The 16,551-nt window shown below is 36.3% G+C and overlaps 2 protein-coding genes, 1 long non-coding RNA gene and 1 other non-coding gene across 4 annotated transcripts; 1 reads left to right on the forward strand and 3 right to left on the reverse strand.

The window, feature by feature from the left end:
* On the forward strand, positions 1–527 carry LOC140008201 (uncharacterized). The gene is made up of 3 exons (XR_011815584.1): positions 1–98; positions 201–273; positions 380–527. It is a non-coding gene; the product is annotated as an uncharacterized lncRNA (long non-coding RNA).
* Positions 528–8,141: 7,614 nt separating this feature from the next.
* LOC113719042 (protein FAR1-RELATED SEQUENCE 5-like) lies at positions 8,142–9,427 on the reverse strand. The gene is made up of 3 exons (XM_072053728.1): positions 8,414–9,427; positions 8,211–8,291; positions 8,142–8,159 (listed from the first exon to the last, which is right to left on the reverse strand). The coding sequence occupies exons 1-3, from the start codon at positions 9,425–9,427 to the stop codon at positions 8,142–8,144; spliced, it is 1,113 nt and encodes a 370-aa protein (XP_071909829.1).
* Positions 9,428–9,549: 122 nt separating this feature from the next.
* On the reverse strand, positions 9,550–10,530 carry LOC140008836 (protein FAR1-RELATED SEQUENCE 5-like). Its single transcript, XM_072053729.1, has one exon. The coding sequence runs from the start codon at positions 10,528–10,530 to the stop codon at positions 9,550–9,552; it is 981 nt and encodes a 326-aa protein (XP_071909830.1).
* A 5,643-nt stretch (positions 10,531–16,173) lies between these two features.
* On the reverse strand, positions 16,174–16,280 carry LOC113702563 (small nucleolar RNA R71). Its single transcript, XR_003451201.1, has one exon. It is a non-coding gene; the product is annotated as a small nucleolar RNA R71 (small nucleolar RNA).
* Between the last annotated feature and the right edge of the window lie 271 nt (positions 16,281–16,551).

The following is a 16,551-nucleotide window of genomic DNA, read 5'->3' on the forward strand; positions in this document are numbered from 1 at the left end:
CTGGGTTTGGTCGTGGCGGCAAAGTTTGGCAAGGAAATTGACTTCTCCAGTTTCGGATTTTCTGTTGCCGATGTCCCTCATCACTCACCCAACAAAGTGTAAATAGTTTGACTTCTCCCGTCATTATTGTTAGAGCGTGTACTAAGTTTTTTGTCCAACATATATACCATAACTGACTAATGAGAAGACAACGTGACCAGGTGTGACAGTGGTGTTTTCGTTATGACATTCCTAGAGCATTGGAGCGGAAGGTTGGCTGTTCGGCTTACAGAGGTATTACAATTGATATCCCTTTTCTCCCTACAATCCATCTGAAATTGATTTAATGCTTGTTACCTCGGCACTCAACTATGCTAATTCCTACCTCTTGTGCTGATAGGAAAATGTTGGCAAGTATCGAGTGCTGTACACAGCTCGATTGTGTAACTCAGCGGAGAACTCAAAGTTTCCGGACAGCTTCGCAAACCTGCAAGTACCTAAACGGGCGCAGTTGAATGTTGGTAATGCCTGATTTATAAGTATTCATGACTGGGAGAGAAGGAAATTCACAAAATTGCATTTGACGTGCTTTTGTATATTATTACATGTGTATTACAGCTTTTGGATTGCTGTAACTAATTTTATTATGGAGTCTACTCAGAAGGACCTTTCTTTTGAGACAGTAGTTTTGTTTTTCTGGAGACATTAGCATCAATACTGATTAGCAATTTGTATCGTGGTGCTGTTTATTTATCATTTGTGGCCATAAATTCTGAATTTAATTCAGATTTTCTATTGACACTAGAATAATGTCAGTAATAACATTAACGGAGCATTAATTGGTTCAATTGTGTCGTGAATCTATGGTTCAAAGATGCTCGTCGTGACTCTGTGCCAACTATACTAGAACCTACATTGAACAATGTGTAACTATAGAACAAGCGCCCAATTAGTTTGTTGCAAAATTAGTTATTGAAAAGTTACAGTTTGAAAATTAATACAAAACTTCATATATAACTGCTGGTAGTTACAAAGTGTTTGTAGGTTGTTAGTCAAGAATTATTGGGAAGTTACAGTGTTTTGTATGACTGTAACAAAATAGTTATTTGGGAAGTTACAGTTTGAAAATTAATACAAAACTTCATATTTGAAAACTGTTAGTTACGATGTGTTTGTACGTTGTTACAAAATAGTTTTGGGAAAGTTATAGTGTGTTCGTAGAATGTTACAGAATAGTTAGTTGGGAAGTTGCAGTTTGAAAATTAATATAAAACTCCATATTTGAAAACTGTTAATTACAAAGTGTTTGTAGGTTGTTACAAAATAGTTTTTTAAAAGTTACAGTGTGCTCGCTAACTATTACAAAATAGTTAGTTGGAAAGTTGCAGTTTGAAAATTAATACAAAAGTCCATATTTGAAGTCTGTTGGTTACGAAGTGTTTGTAAATTGTTACAAAATAGTTATTGGGAAGTTACAGTATGTTCGAAAACCGTTACAAAACAGTTACTCGCAAGGGGATAGTTTGAAAATTTTTACAAAACTCCATATTTGAAAATTGTTAGTTACGAAGTATTTGTAGGTTGTTACAAAATAGTTATTGGGAAGTTGAATGTTATTAAAGACTATTACAAAATGCTTCAATGGGAAGTTAGAGTGTGAAAATTAATACAAAACTCCATGTTTGATGATTGCATGCTACAGTGTGCTTATAGGTTGTTACAAAATAGTTATTGTGACAAATGACGAATGGCATGAAAATAAAATAGTTTATTTGAAGACACTCGAAAATGGCATGCATGTGTCGAATCGGGTCAGTAGTTTATTACATTTATTCAAAAAGTTTGATTATCAATTTATTTATTGGATTAGTGATACGTAAACCCAATTGTAACAGTCAATTACATGTTTTGGGTTTTGTGTATGTTTTCAAAAAACATGTTACTTATTCTATACTTACTAATTCTCCAGAATTTAGTTACTAGCTTATATCGTTTCTTGCCACATATTAACTCCCACCTATGTGTACGTCCGTGTTAGCTCATGATCGACACACAACCATTAATTCAACAGAAGGTTAAAACACTAAAGCTTATGTGACCCAAAAGGAGTTTTAGATCGTTCAAATGTCTTCATCGAGCAATTTTGGTGGCGGATCTACTGAGTTAAGGTACCAATATCGGTACTGCCACTGCGGAAAAAGGGCTGGGCTGAAGATCGTGGAGTCACAGAAACCAACGAAGGGGTTGCTGTACTTCTATTGTGAAGGAAAAACTTGTGCTTTTTTCGCTTGGTGTCATCCAATAGGGAGGAATCATGAGCAAGTTCAGGCTAACTACTGCCCTCCCTCACCGAATCGACAAGCAATAAGTAGAGAAAGCTCCTTCGACAGTCCCGGAACAGTGCAAAATGAACCAAACTCTTTCCCGTATCATGTGCATCGAATCGAACAAGATATTCGACAAATGAAAACCTTCATGATGATATCGGTAGCGGTCGCCTTTCTGTTGCTCCTAATAGCAATTTTTCGCTGACAGCACTTTCAATTTTTCGCCCCATATGATATAAACTTCGCCTGTAGTTTGTCGGAGATGTATCCTTCATAGGCAAAGTTACACTGACATCCTTGTACTGTTGACTTTCCATTTTGGCAGGTGATCTAGAAGCTAGAGTAAACAATAGATGCAGTCGTATAGTTGTATGAAACTGGTGAAGTCACACTATTAGTTTTTTGTGGAGTTATATGATTGCTCTTTTATCTGAAATCACCTGTGTTGTTCAATTGTTTTGTGTTAATGACTCCAACTAATTGAAACTATTAATTGTATAATGATGCACAAATGGTTACCTTAATTGTAAATTGTTACAATTCGTATGTTCTTACTTACAGCTTTATTCGTCCTAAGTTACAACATTCAGTGAATTAGTTGTAAAATTGAAAATCTTTAATAAAGCATCAGGAGCAGAAGGAGGTGCTTATTCAGGTACTATCACATTGTGGGTCATTGAATGACCAAGGCCATTCAGTTTTACACATCTGACTCTGGGTCAAAAAACTGACATTCATTGTGAGATTTTGTGCACAATATTTTGTGTATTACTGTGTATGCACAGTGTCGAAATTAAGGTCACTAATGTGTAACTCAGTATTCACATCGGTACCCTTAATGTTGCAATACAGGTCTTACCATGATAAAAATTGCCCAATTGGTATTTTATTTTCTGATGCTGATTAGTGACACGACGTAACACTTATTATTTTATGTATCGATACTAAAAATATAGTTCAACAAATTTTGTCCATACGATTGACAAACTGTTCATATATTGTTACAATTCGTAAGTTATTATTTACCACTTTGTTCATTCTGAGTTACAACATACATAAAATTTCTGGTCGAATTTGAAATCTCCTATAGAGCATTGGAGCAGAAGGAGGTACGTACTGCTCATAGAGGTAGTAAATTTGGGTCATACACTGACCAAGGTCATAGAGTGTTACACATCTGACTCTTGGCCAAGAAATTGTTGCATAATTTGGGCTGTCATACTTCCCTGTGACAGTGTAACTGTGCATGCACACAGTGAAATGTACATGAATTTAAGGTGTAACTCTGTATCCACGTGACTCTTAAAAGTTGGTGGACAGGACCAAAACATGATAAAAGCTGCAAACATGTGTTGAAGTCTGTAAACGATTGGCAACAGCACGTAACACGTATATTCACTGTCGGTACAACAAATCTGGCCTGGAAACGTAACAAAACTTATCCGACATGGTTCAGGCACTGCATGTGGGTCTACAGTCTCTTCTCCCGTGATGTACTAGTTGCCCTCATATGCGTTCGTGAAGATCTCACTATTTTAATGAGATGTTCGAGAAAGTCTCGCTACGCAATGTTTTGGGGTTCGAAACGATCATCGTAACTATTCTCAATACATACTTAATAAAGTGTCTAAGAAATTTAATGTGTCAGTGGGAGGAATTATCGTTTCTGCCAAGGGCAATACCACAAACAACAGAAGACGAAAGGTCCATCGAACATTAACTAGCTGTATTATCACTAGTTGTAATATCGGGGAATATCTAGTTGGAATATTATTCAGTTTTAAATAGAGCAGACGAAAACCTCCTGATTGCAAATTCATTAGTTATAATAAATTGTAACATACACCTAACTGGTTGTAACGCAATCTGTACATAGTGAAACGTACATGTCACTGATGTGTAACTGTTTATCCACATGATCCTTAATATTGGTGTACAGGTCATTTCATGACAAAAGCTGCATAATTTGTTTTATTGTGTGAACAGATTTGACACAATTCAATGGCATGCATCGAACTCTACAGCTTCCACTGCCACGACAAAATTGTTTGGCCTGGAATGCGTTGTCCGGTGATATTTTACCACATTGTGAGGGTCCTGCGGACTATAAAAGGGTGCGGTTGCAGTAGTATATCCCTCAACAACACAAATTTTTCCGTCCACCTTTCATTACTACACAAACATTTTCCATTTTCAATAACTTCACACTTCCCATTTCATTCTACTGAAGGGTGGCAATGAACCCGTGCATGAAATTTATTATTAGTATTCTTCAACCCTCCTCTAACTTCAATTGCAGTGTCATCAATAGAGGGTTCACACAGAAATCAAGTTCTTGGGTGCCAAATAGCAGCCAGTTGCTTGCAAGATGTTCGAGAAGATCTCGCTAATTTAATGAGATGTTCGAGAAGGCCTCGCTACATCAATTGTTTTGGGGTTCGAATCGACTATCTCTATGTTCTCAATAGACACTTACTAAAGTGTCTAAGAAATTTTATGTGTTAGAGGGGAGGACTTAATGTTTGTGCCAAGTGCAATTGCGCAAACGAGATAAGAGGAAAGGTTCATCAAATATTAACTAGTTGTAGTATCACTAGTTGTAATATCAGAGAATTTCTAGTTGTAATATCAGTAGTTTTAACTAGATAAGACGAAAAACTGCCGATTGCAAATTCATTAGTTGTAATGAATTGTAACATATACATAACTGGTTGTAACTCAACATGCACATGGAGTAATCAAAATTTGTTGCATTTTAAATATTACATACCCTACTTTCAAATTACTTGTTTGACGAAGTATCATGTTCTTCTGCGAAACTGTTACTTATTATGTGGTCATGTGGAACCAAGGCAAGCCGCAAATTGTAAGTTCGTTTCTGTACTGAAGGAGTAATACCTATTGAAGTGCCTGTAATACTATCTATAATACTCATCGTTAATACAATTGTAAACAAATTGTCTAAATTTTAACATCTGGGCAAATGACAAGGTTCCTGTACAAGCACATCAATAAGCGATAAAAGCTTATTAACGTCCTGTAACGTACATATGCTGGTGGTAACTTCTTGTTACACTTGAAAAGTAAGGTGACTGACGACTATTTGGGTATTCCCCTGACCCAATTGTTGTTGGAGTACAGGTCATGACCCAATCGAATTAAACTATTATTTCATCCACACACTATACATTTGACTAAACGTTGAGTCTATTCTCTCGTTAATAGGTGGTTGCCATGCCTTCATCTACTCACCCAGGAGTAGGATCCCGTGGAGAACAACATGAAATGACATAGCAAGCAGTTGGTTAAGTTGCCAGAAGAAACCATTTACTATGCATGATCTGAAATAGGTACTCTGTTAAAAATTTCTACCTTTTTTTTTTCTCCCACCTAATTCTGTATCAGTAGATCCTTCCTTTCATCCAACCAAAAAGCAGTAAGTATTAGCATAGTCATGCAATCCACAAACGAAGGATCTCAGACAAGCTCACCATCAAATGTTCGGCAAAAAAGACGGAAAGTATCGTTGGATCCAACAAATGCCATAAGCAAGTATGAAACACCAGGTGGGAGGATTTTATATGGTACCAAACGCGAGTTCAGGAACGCTCCACTTAACACCAACAACTCTCTGGGACTAGCTGGTCACATTTTTAAAAATACCGTCAATGATCATCTACCATCTGGCTATTTCGTTATGGACCATGAACCCATATGGGAGCCTGTTCGTGAGCGAAGAATGGAATTAGAGGTATTTTGTCGCTGGCATGGCATCCGCGTCCCGAGAACAAGGTCAGCAGATCTTGTTATAGGACCACAAGCCAATGATGCAAGCGTATTACATAGACTACAGCGAGAAGTTATGCAGATGGAGCGTAGGCTTCACAGGTTCCACGAGATCCAAGCCGTAAAAAGACATGGTATTGGAAAACATTTTGATGTTCAACACATTTTAGCAGATCCCATGCTTATATCGGATCCGGACCTATCTGACTTTACTGAATCAAGCGACGATGACTTTCAAAGGTACACCCCACTGTCTAATGCATGACGGCGTTCCCAGGTGTTGTATGGAATACAACTGATAACAAGGGATGTAGTCCAATGTTCATCTGGGTAGCGATACAACTATACTCATTATAATTTCTACTCAAACAAATTGCTTACCATATTTGGATATTAATCATGCCTGTTTAACACTCGTAACTGGTTGTTACGTAACAGTAACATATCCCTAACTGGTTGTAACCCATTGTGTACTGTTCGTTCTTCCTTTTTGTTGCATTATAAAACTTCATTTTAACGTTACAAATTAGTTCTCCAAGGAATCATTTTCTTATGCGCACCTATTACCAACATGTGATCGTGACCTGCCTTGACCATAATTTAATTAACCTAAAAACTTGTAATACCAATTGATGTGCCTGTGATATATCATGTCAATAGTGCACTAAATTCGTCAAACGATGCAAAATAAATGGCGTAAATGATAATATTTTTATAAAAATAGCCCAATAATAATTCAAATTTATCATCGTAACAAAATCAAGACAATTTATACTTTAGATTGTGTTATCTTATACATCGTACCTTTGGCGGTGCGATCTATGGCAATAAATACGTTATTAAGGTATGCAATTCAATGTAGTAGAATGGTATACATATTACGACAACCATTCAACTGTTATGGTCGATTTAATGAAAAATATCCGATCACAAAAAACACGTTCAATTCTATTGTAATTACTTCAATTTTCTATCAACTTTATAATTTTCTAACAATTTTATACAACCCAATAAAAACTATTGATGACTACTAACACTAGATGGGATTACAATTGTAATCCACTTGTCTAAATTTGAAAATAGTGAAACATCAATGGTGCCTGTACAACCTCGTCAATAAATTGTAACAGCTTATTAACTACTTGTAACGTACATATGCAGCATTCTCAGGTTGGGACAACCACTTAATGTCTCTTTCAAAAAGTATAGTTACACATCATTCATCAACCTCATTCTCGGGAGAGGCGACGTCAACGCGTAGTTGCAATCCCTGTGTGTTATTTCTTCCCTGAAATGCGTAATGATGGCAAATCAGCAAATATTATTAATAAAACATACGATTAATGATATACGATATCCAAGTCTCGAATTAATAACATTACATAAATATGTGCTGTAACGATAAAAATTTATCACCTGAGGTGATGGTGCAAATACATGATATGCATCAACATCACAGTGTGTTGAAATTGCCCCACGCTCCTCCTACATTATATAGTATAAGTAATCGACTGTCAACAAATCATTACCAGTGCCTATATAACTCACTTATAAAGTTAAATTGGACTAGACATTATAATAAAAATGATATATCAGACCATTAAGACATCTCTGACGGAGTTATGTTTGGAAAAAATAGAAAATCTGGGATGCATCCATTCTGTAGGGACACTTGCAGGAGGCCCCTGATTAGCCAAACGGTGGACCTTAGAATAATAAAAAATAATACGTTATTAAAGCGAGCATACGTTAGCCGTTAACTGTCTAATTTGCATGATTTGACAGCCTTCGGGTGCCCACCATTACAATTAAAGAAAAAAAGGTAACTCTACTACATGAACAAGAAGGTTTTTATTTTAACTACTAAATGTATGCATACCGTTTGACTTTCATCGATATCGGGAGCAACAGCATTTGGAGGGCCATTCACTGTCTGACTCATTGAATGCGTCTACAAGTTTCGTATGGGCCAAATCATTGTATAAGACAAACAAAATACGTCTATCAGGAGGGATGACGGTCGTAACAACATTATCACACAATGTAACATCAATGTAACTGTTTATGCTGTTAGAAATATCCAAATAAAAGCAACAGTCGTTTCCATTTTATACTAACCGAAACAGAGTCAGTAGATGAACGACATCCCATAAACATGTATTCCTCAAATGAAACGGATGTCGGCTCCGATTCTGAGACCTACAGTATTGACACGGCAATAATATTATTTCATAATAAATGTTACCTAAACTTTGGTTAATAGTATAACAATAACTTGTTTTAACATAAATGTTCCCTAAATACCAAAATTTGATCCATACCGTAGTCTGTGTAGTCCTTGATAATCTAGATTTTCTTTTTACTCTGTCAAATTTATCGACCCAACTTCGCATCACTCTACTTTTCTTCCCACCGCCTCGTTTTTTAATGCCTTTTGCGACTACTGCCTCCCCCATTTCATTTACAATTTCAATTTTATCCCGTTCCTCCATATTCAGATTTTTTTGATTTTGCAAAGGTTGCTCTTCGCTTTCTGAGAGGAGAAGCTCAACTCTCTTTGACAAATCGGATATGACAGTGATTGCTACTTTGCTGGTGTCCTCCGACATTGCTGCTCGAGTTGCGACCTTAATCATGGCTGGAGCGAGCTCCCGATAACGAGTTGAAATCATTACTTTAGGATCAGCCACAACTTCCTGTCCTCGCCGATCAAAACAGTCTCCAGCCCGAGCTCTTTTTGTCCATCGACTCTTAATGTATTCAGGAGGAATTATTTTTATGCCCACAGTATCAAACACCTTCAACGCGTGCCCACATAAAATGCCTTCATTCTCGTATTTTTTGCAACTATAACGTACACTTAGATCATTCCGATTGAATACCACTATTCTTTCACGTCCTCCATCATACCTCATGACCGCAAACTCCACAATCATCGCTGCATCTTGTTGTCTCAATATAACCATAGCTGTTGACTCGCCATATTCATTTTGGAATGCAACAAACACGGTTGGTGAATATGTCTCTGATGCATGCACAAGCATAGGTGTTTGTCTTAACCCGACCATGGGGAGTTTTTGCCTCATTTCATATTCTGCGATCAGTTCATTATGTCTCTTTTCATCAACCACCCGATTGAAATGTCTAAAGAACTGCACAAGGTCATGATCCAGTTTCAAATGATTTTTAATTGCTGCATTTAGGCTTTCGCTAAGTTGGGTGCTTCGCATTCCCGCGGTCCATCTTTCTTTCATCATGCACCTTGCCCATTTATCACGAATTCTATACAACCCGGAGAGCCATTCATTATTTTCAAGATTGTGTTTCTTCACCATCGCCTTCCACACCCTATTGAATTGTTCTACTTCTTCAAACTCATACATGCATGCACCAAACATGTATGGAAGATCACTATTTTCCTTGTAGTGATTGCCAAGATGTTTCATAAAATTACGCCTTATTGAAACGTACATAGATCGTGAAATGTTTCAGGCATAACAACTGAAAGAGCGGCTGCCATGGCATGATCTTGGTCGGTTAGTATGGTACTTGGACGCTTTCCGCACATTGCTTCTAGAAATGTACCAAACACCCATTTGAAAGAATCTATAGTCTCATCATACATAAGGGCAGCACCGAATATCACAATTTGCTTATGTTGGTTAAAACCCACAAACACTCCAAGTGGCCGGTATTCTTTATTCGTTTTGTAGGTTGTGTCGAATGTGACTACGTCTCCAAAAAATTTGTAGTCAATTAACATTCCTGCATCAGCCCAAAAGATATTCGTTATCTGCTCTTCACAGTCCAGCTGTACGGCATGAAAAAACGATGGATTCTCGAGTGTTTGCTCTTGAAAATAATTCAGCATGCTACCTACTTCTCCATATTTCAAACTCCTTTCCCGTCGAGTACGAAGATATCGTTTCAGGTCTTCCCGAGTATATCCCACATTTCCCATCCCACCTGCCTCCTTTCCCATAAGCTCATGACTCTGTTTCAATGAAAGCCCAGCGTCCTCGCTTATTTCAGCTTGGAATCCTTGAGTCTCGCTCACTTTTCTTTGTGATGGCATCATGTGCGCATATTGAGCAATGTGCAACTCATGGTTATGCTCTAAGACAAGGTCATGCACACGGTACTTCATTGTTCCTCTAAACAACACGATAACCATTTTAGCTCCACACCCTATTTTCGTCGGCGCTCGTGTCCTCTTTGGCATCACATCACCTTCGTACTTGCGCTTTACACCTTTCTTGCAGCAACTATATCTCCTAGACGTGGTCACGCCGTCTTTGTCTTTATTCAGATAGTCTTTACGTACACTAAAACCCATTTTAAAGGCATATTTGTTGTAAAACTGGTACGCATCCTCTTCGCTGTTGAACTCCATTCCTAACTCAGGGGTCCCATCTTCTGCCAATTTGCTGCAATCCATTACTTCTGATCCTGCCAATTATGCATCAAACACCCTAATTTGCAACACTTCATGAATAGTATGTACATAAACGACAACATATATGTATATTACCATTCATAATGTGTTATGAATTATACATTACTCGTATACCAAATTCTATTATTACGCTATCAATATGATTAATGATTCACATCACCTTACTTTTACTCTAACACAATCTGTGTACAAATACAACTCCATGTACACAAACTTATACGGATTGTAATGTATTGGTCACACGATGTAAGTCTATTTTAACTGTATGTACATTCACGCTGGTCATTATATTTTGATTCTAGATTCTTTAGCTCACTGGAACTTATGTCATTCGTTAATGACAACCGCATAAAATAGATTAAATAGTCTTTGTGTTTATTTAAATAGTCTTTGCGTACACTAAATCCCATTTTAAAGGCATATTTGTTGTAAAACTTGTACGCATCCTCTTCCATGTTGAACTCCATTCCTAACTCATGAGTCCCATCTTCTGCCAATTTCTCTACAATTCATTACTTCTGCTCCTACCAATTATGCATCCAACACCATAATTTACAATAGTTCATGAATAGTATGTATGTAAACGACAACATAAGTGTGTATTACCGTTTATAATATGTTATGTTACACACATTACTCGTATACCAAATTCTATTATTACTCCCATCGATATGATTAATGATTCACATCACGTTACTTTTACTCTAATACAATGGCATTATCTATGTACAAATATAACTCCATGTACACTAAGTTATACGGACTGTAATGTGTTTTTCACTCCATGTAAGTCTATTTTAACTATATGTACATCCACTCTGGTGATTATATTTAGGTTCTAGGTACTTTGTTTCATTGGACGTTATGTAATTCGTTACTGACAATCGCCTAAGCCAATTCCTGTGCATTTTCTACTATTTCTACATTTTCAGGGCCAAACAAGCATTTTTTACTCATTCTAATACATTTCTTACATCATGTAATTTACTTACAAAACCAGGTACATCTATTTATTATTCACATATATCTTTTCCTCTGCTTTTCCTAGGTCAAACCCCAGACCTCCATTTTATACACACTGCATACTCAACAGAGGGGCAAACTAAGATTGCGTGATGACCATGGACCAACTAGTGGATGCACAAAGATTGTAATAGGGTGGTTATAACCTGTAACTTATCTACAGCAGCATGTACATTCATTCACTTGTTAAATAGTTCATCACTGCAAAACTGCACGCTCTCACACATACATACAGTACACATTGACTATTCTTCTATTATCTTCATATTATGTCTTTACTGAATCTAACATTCAGAAAAGTTGCTGGTATAAGATTCACAAAGTTGTTGATATGGTTAAATCACGTTACCTTGGCCCGTTGAGAGCTTTTTGTTTCACCGAATGCCCTTATGCACAGTTGCTTCTGCTATTAAGTTGCACAAAAAAATGGTGGGCAACGTCAGATAATGAATTTCCTCTTTAATTCGCTTCTACCTTGCCGGCTGTCTTGCTCGCATTGCTCATACAATTTCTGAAGACATCGTTGGCCTTCTTTTACAGCATTCTAACTGTTTGCCTTCTTCCTTCTTCTTCTGATGCCATAACCCAACTCTCTCCACCTAATTTCACGTCAGCCAAGCAACAATGACATACCCAGCTTGCTTTCTTCTCTCGGTTTTGGTTTGTGCGGCTAATTCAAATTTTGAACTTCATTTTCAAAATTTCAATTCTTCCGTTTAGAGGAAACGGAGTCCGTCAATCTTATTTTTTTCCTTTCGTCAAACGGTGACGTTTTTTTCCTTCAAAACAACCAGTTGACGTGGCTTATTTTCCTCCATTCCTTTCTTTCTGTGAGGGGACCGTTCAGGAGCGGTCCTCAGAAGGACCGCTCCTGCCCCGTATCCCTACAAAGCCGTACTTACCTCGGTAAAGCTGATCTATGTTGAATGGCCCAAGTAGGGATGGACAAGCTGCCAATGACAATGACCAAGTCACCAGCAAATGAAAGATACACCATCAATTAATGCCGGACTTGATTGATTCTCCAGTTAATTTCACGGACAAAAAAATCTTGTCATTTCTTTGAATACTCAAGTAGAAATTTTGTAAGCATGTGTCTTGGCATATCGAAGAGATGGTTTCTGTTGGTTATCAGTAGAGTTATAATTATGTTCATCTTAAAGGCCATGTAGCTGGTCAAGTGTCATTGACTGACAAATCGGGATTAAATGTCTCTATATAGACTCAAAAAAAAAAATTTTTGTCCAAATAACTCAAAATTGGTTCAGCTAATATTGTCCTTTTTTTTTTCCAAACAGCTAATATTGTCCTTCGGTTCGAGAAATTGATGAGAATTAAGAGTCAGGCACTTTATTTTCAAGTTTGGCTGCAGGTTCGAGAACCCTGTCTCATGTTACAACATTAATATCTCATAGTTGTGTCATCAAACAGAACAATTCATTATTGAATTTCATTAGGCAATTGTTAAAACATTTAAATCATACCTAAGTTATTATGTAAATGCATACACTCATATTTATTATTCCTCTGAATTATGATACTTTTCAATTGTCAGGGAAAGCTTCTTTAAAACTCTCCTATGCACTAAGTCAAAAGTTCAAATCCCGTCTAGGACATCACATAAGAAGTATAGTGATTTTTGATGAGCGCGGGATATACATGTAACAATTAACTCATCCACAGTTAAGTTTTACATTCATAAAATTCTAAATACCCTACACACGATTTTTAACAAGTATACAAGTCGTTTATTTAGCACAAACGTATTAAGTGTCGATCCTACAAGAAAGAGTGTCATTTACCGATGCTTTTCGAACTGCTTTATTATTTAGACTATCACAAGTACTAGATATTAAATCTACACTATAAACATGAGATAAAAATAATAAAAATAACAATAGGAAGTTTCTAGAGATATGGAATTTCTTAGTACTCTTGCAAATGACATTATCGGTTAAGTGAATGTCATTTACTTGACTAGTTATGGTATAATTTTCTAATATACGTGATATCCACTTTCGCCGATGTGCCAACTATACCAATAGTTAATTCATACTTACTTTCGTGGTTATGAAACTAACTACAAGTTCATTCTTTCTATGAAATTACATAAAACAAGTTACTAAACTACAAAGGTGCATCTCTACTTTCGTGAGTGTATTCTCTAGATTTATCACTTCCTTAAACTAGTGTTAAATTTCAATTTATTACAAACTTAACACCTTAAGATTGATAAGAAAATATTTAACGTATATTTTGTACAAGTTTGGCAGGAACTTTTGGTATTTTTGAGAAGATTAAAGCCATATTTGAACTCTTTTGGTGATAATTGCTTAAATATTGTTTAAGTGTTCAAACCTTGATAAATGAGTGGATTAATGCATTAATTTTGTGAAATTAAGAAGGATATTGATATATGAAATTCATGCACAAGCTGAAAGAAGTGTCAGGATTGTCCAGAGGATAAAGTACACAAGAAATTAGGACCAAAAAAAAAATTAAGAGAAAGGAGAAGAAGTGAAAAACTGAAAAAACACCAGCACGGATCCGAGCTCGGATCCATGTGAGTAAAGGGGCGATCCGATCCCTCGTCTGTACTTCTGGAGCAGTGTATCCGAGTACAAACGATCCGAACTTAGATCCATAAGAGAAAGGCCTCGGATCACAAAGATCCGAGATCGGATACATTTTCACCCTCGGATCCGAGATTCGGATCTGTCTCTCTCTTCAGCAAGTGGCACAGCCATTTTTCTTTACCTTTCTCACAACTTTTTCAGCTATTTTGAGAGACAGAAATCAGTGGCACATGCTTCTGTAACAAAAGAGAAGACCAAATGAGTTGTAGACAAAAGGAAACATCATATCTTTGAATTCTTTTTACAAAATCTGAGTGGAGGAAATTATGAAGTGAGAGGAGTAGACTTTCTACCACTTTTTATGCAAAGACACAAGGAAGAAGCAAAGAGGATACGTACCTAGTTTTCCTTCTTGTAACAACTTTCTCTCTAGCTAGAGGTTCTTGAAGAAGCATTTGGAGTTTTCACTTGTAATCATCTTGTACAAGAACATAGCATAATTTGAGGGCTTCACCATCAATTAGCTAAGCTTTCTTTTATCTTTCTTGTACTTGTACTTCAGGATGTTTTGCATTAATAAACTTGTGAATTTGATTGTTAAATCATTCATGAGTAGCTAAACTCCTTAATCTAGGGAGTAGATGAAACTTATGACTAAATAATACTGATTGAATATGATTTACACTTGTTATATATTGTATTAACTTGTCTACTTGTATAGCTGTGATTACTTGTTATTGATTGATCACCAATAGCATGTTTATAGTTGTTATTATTCAATGAGAATTGGTAGTAACAATGGAAACACATGAGTAGAGCTTAAATTGTATGTTCATGAAAATAGAGATACACTTAAGTGGATTACTTAGCATTTCATGAAAGAAAATAGAGTAGTAGTAGTGTTTCACCATGAAAATAGGGAAAACTGAACTACTCTAGGCCATTTCATCATGAGAATGAGACTTGGTAAATTTGGAAATGAATCTCTGGTTAAACAAGAATAATAACAAGAGGTAAATCCATTCATCTGTGTTGTTTATGCCATAAGAAGAATCTACATCCCTAGATTCAATCTTTAGTGAAATTTCTCCATTTGTTTTTAACATTGATTAAACCAGATTTGTAGACAATAGCATTATAATTTTCCTACTCAGATTTATTGTAAGTCTAAATAATAAAGAGAAATAAGGGTCTAGTACTTGTTTAAATTACTCCTCGTGGGATCGACCCGATACATACACTATATTACAGTTTCGATCTATATACTTTCAGCTAACGGGCATAAAAATCGGATTTTAAATTTGCATTGATATAAAAATTCCGTCAAGTTTTTAGCGTCGTTGCCGAGGAACAGCAATATTAGAGCCTAATAATCTTTATTAATTTAGACAGCTTTATTTTTATTAGTTGAGCTGATTATATTTAATCCTACATTGTAATCAAATTTTGACAATTAAAGTTGCATAATATCTCTTATTTCTATTTGTAGTGTATGCACCGGGTGTCTCGAGAAGTTGCACTTTTCGATCCAGAAATTGAGAGGACACTACATAGACAAAAAAGAAGTACACCACAGCAAGAGGAACAAGAGATTTGGCAACCAATAGAGGAAATCTTAATAGAGCTTCCATTTGAAGAAGAAATGGCAGCAAATGAAACAAATAGGTGAGTTCTACGATTTGCTCTACCGGAAATACAAGGATCTCAAACGAGCATAGCAAGGCCTTCGGTAAATGCTAATAATTTTGAGATTAAACCATCACTTATCCAAATGGTTCAACAATCTCAATTTGGAGGTAATGCAGTAAAAGATCCTAATTCACACTTAGCTACATTTTTGGAAATTTGTGATGCAATTAAAATGAATGGAGTTACTGATGATGCTATAAGGCTAAGATTGTTCTCATTTTCATTGAGAGATAAGACCAAACTTTGGCTACACTCTCATGCTCCTAATACTTTCACCGGATGTGATGATTTATCAAGAACATTCTTGAATAAGTATTTTCCACCAGGTAAGACAGCTAAACTAAGAATGGATATCACTAGTTTTAGCCAATTGGAAGGTGAATCATTATATGAGGCATGGGAAAGGTTTAGAGATTTGCTTCGGAAATGTCCACATCATGGACTGCCGGAGTGGTTAATCATACAAACCTTCTATAATGGTTTAGTTTTTTCTCCTAAAACTATGATCGATGCAACTGCAGGTGGAGCTTTAATGGGTAAATCACCCAAAGAAGCTCAGAATTTGATAGAAGAAATGGCAGCAAATAACTACCAATGGACCAATGAGAGAGGTACGCAGGTATGATAGAAATGGACACTCTCAATATGCTGAGTGCTTAAATGAATAATGTGATGAAATTGTTAAATAGATAAGGTGGAGTTGGTCCAAGTTCAT

This window comes from Coffea arabica, chromosome 6c (genome assembly GCF_036785885.1).
Source record: "Coffea arabica cultivar ET-39 chromosome 6c, Coffea Arabica ET-39 HiFi, whole genome shotgun sequence".
NCBI lineage: Eukaryota > Viridiplantae > Streptophyta > Magnoliopsida > Gentianales > Rubiaceae > Coffea > Coffea arabica.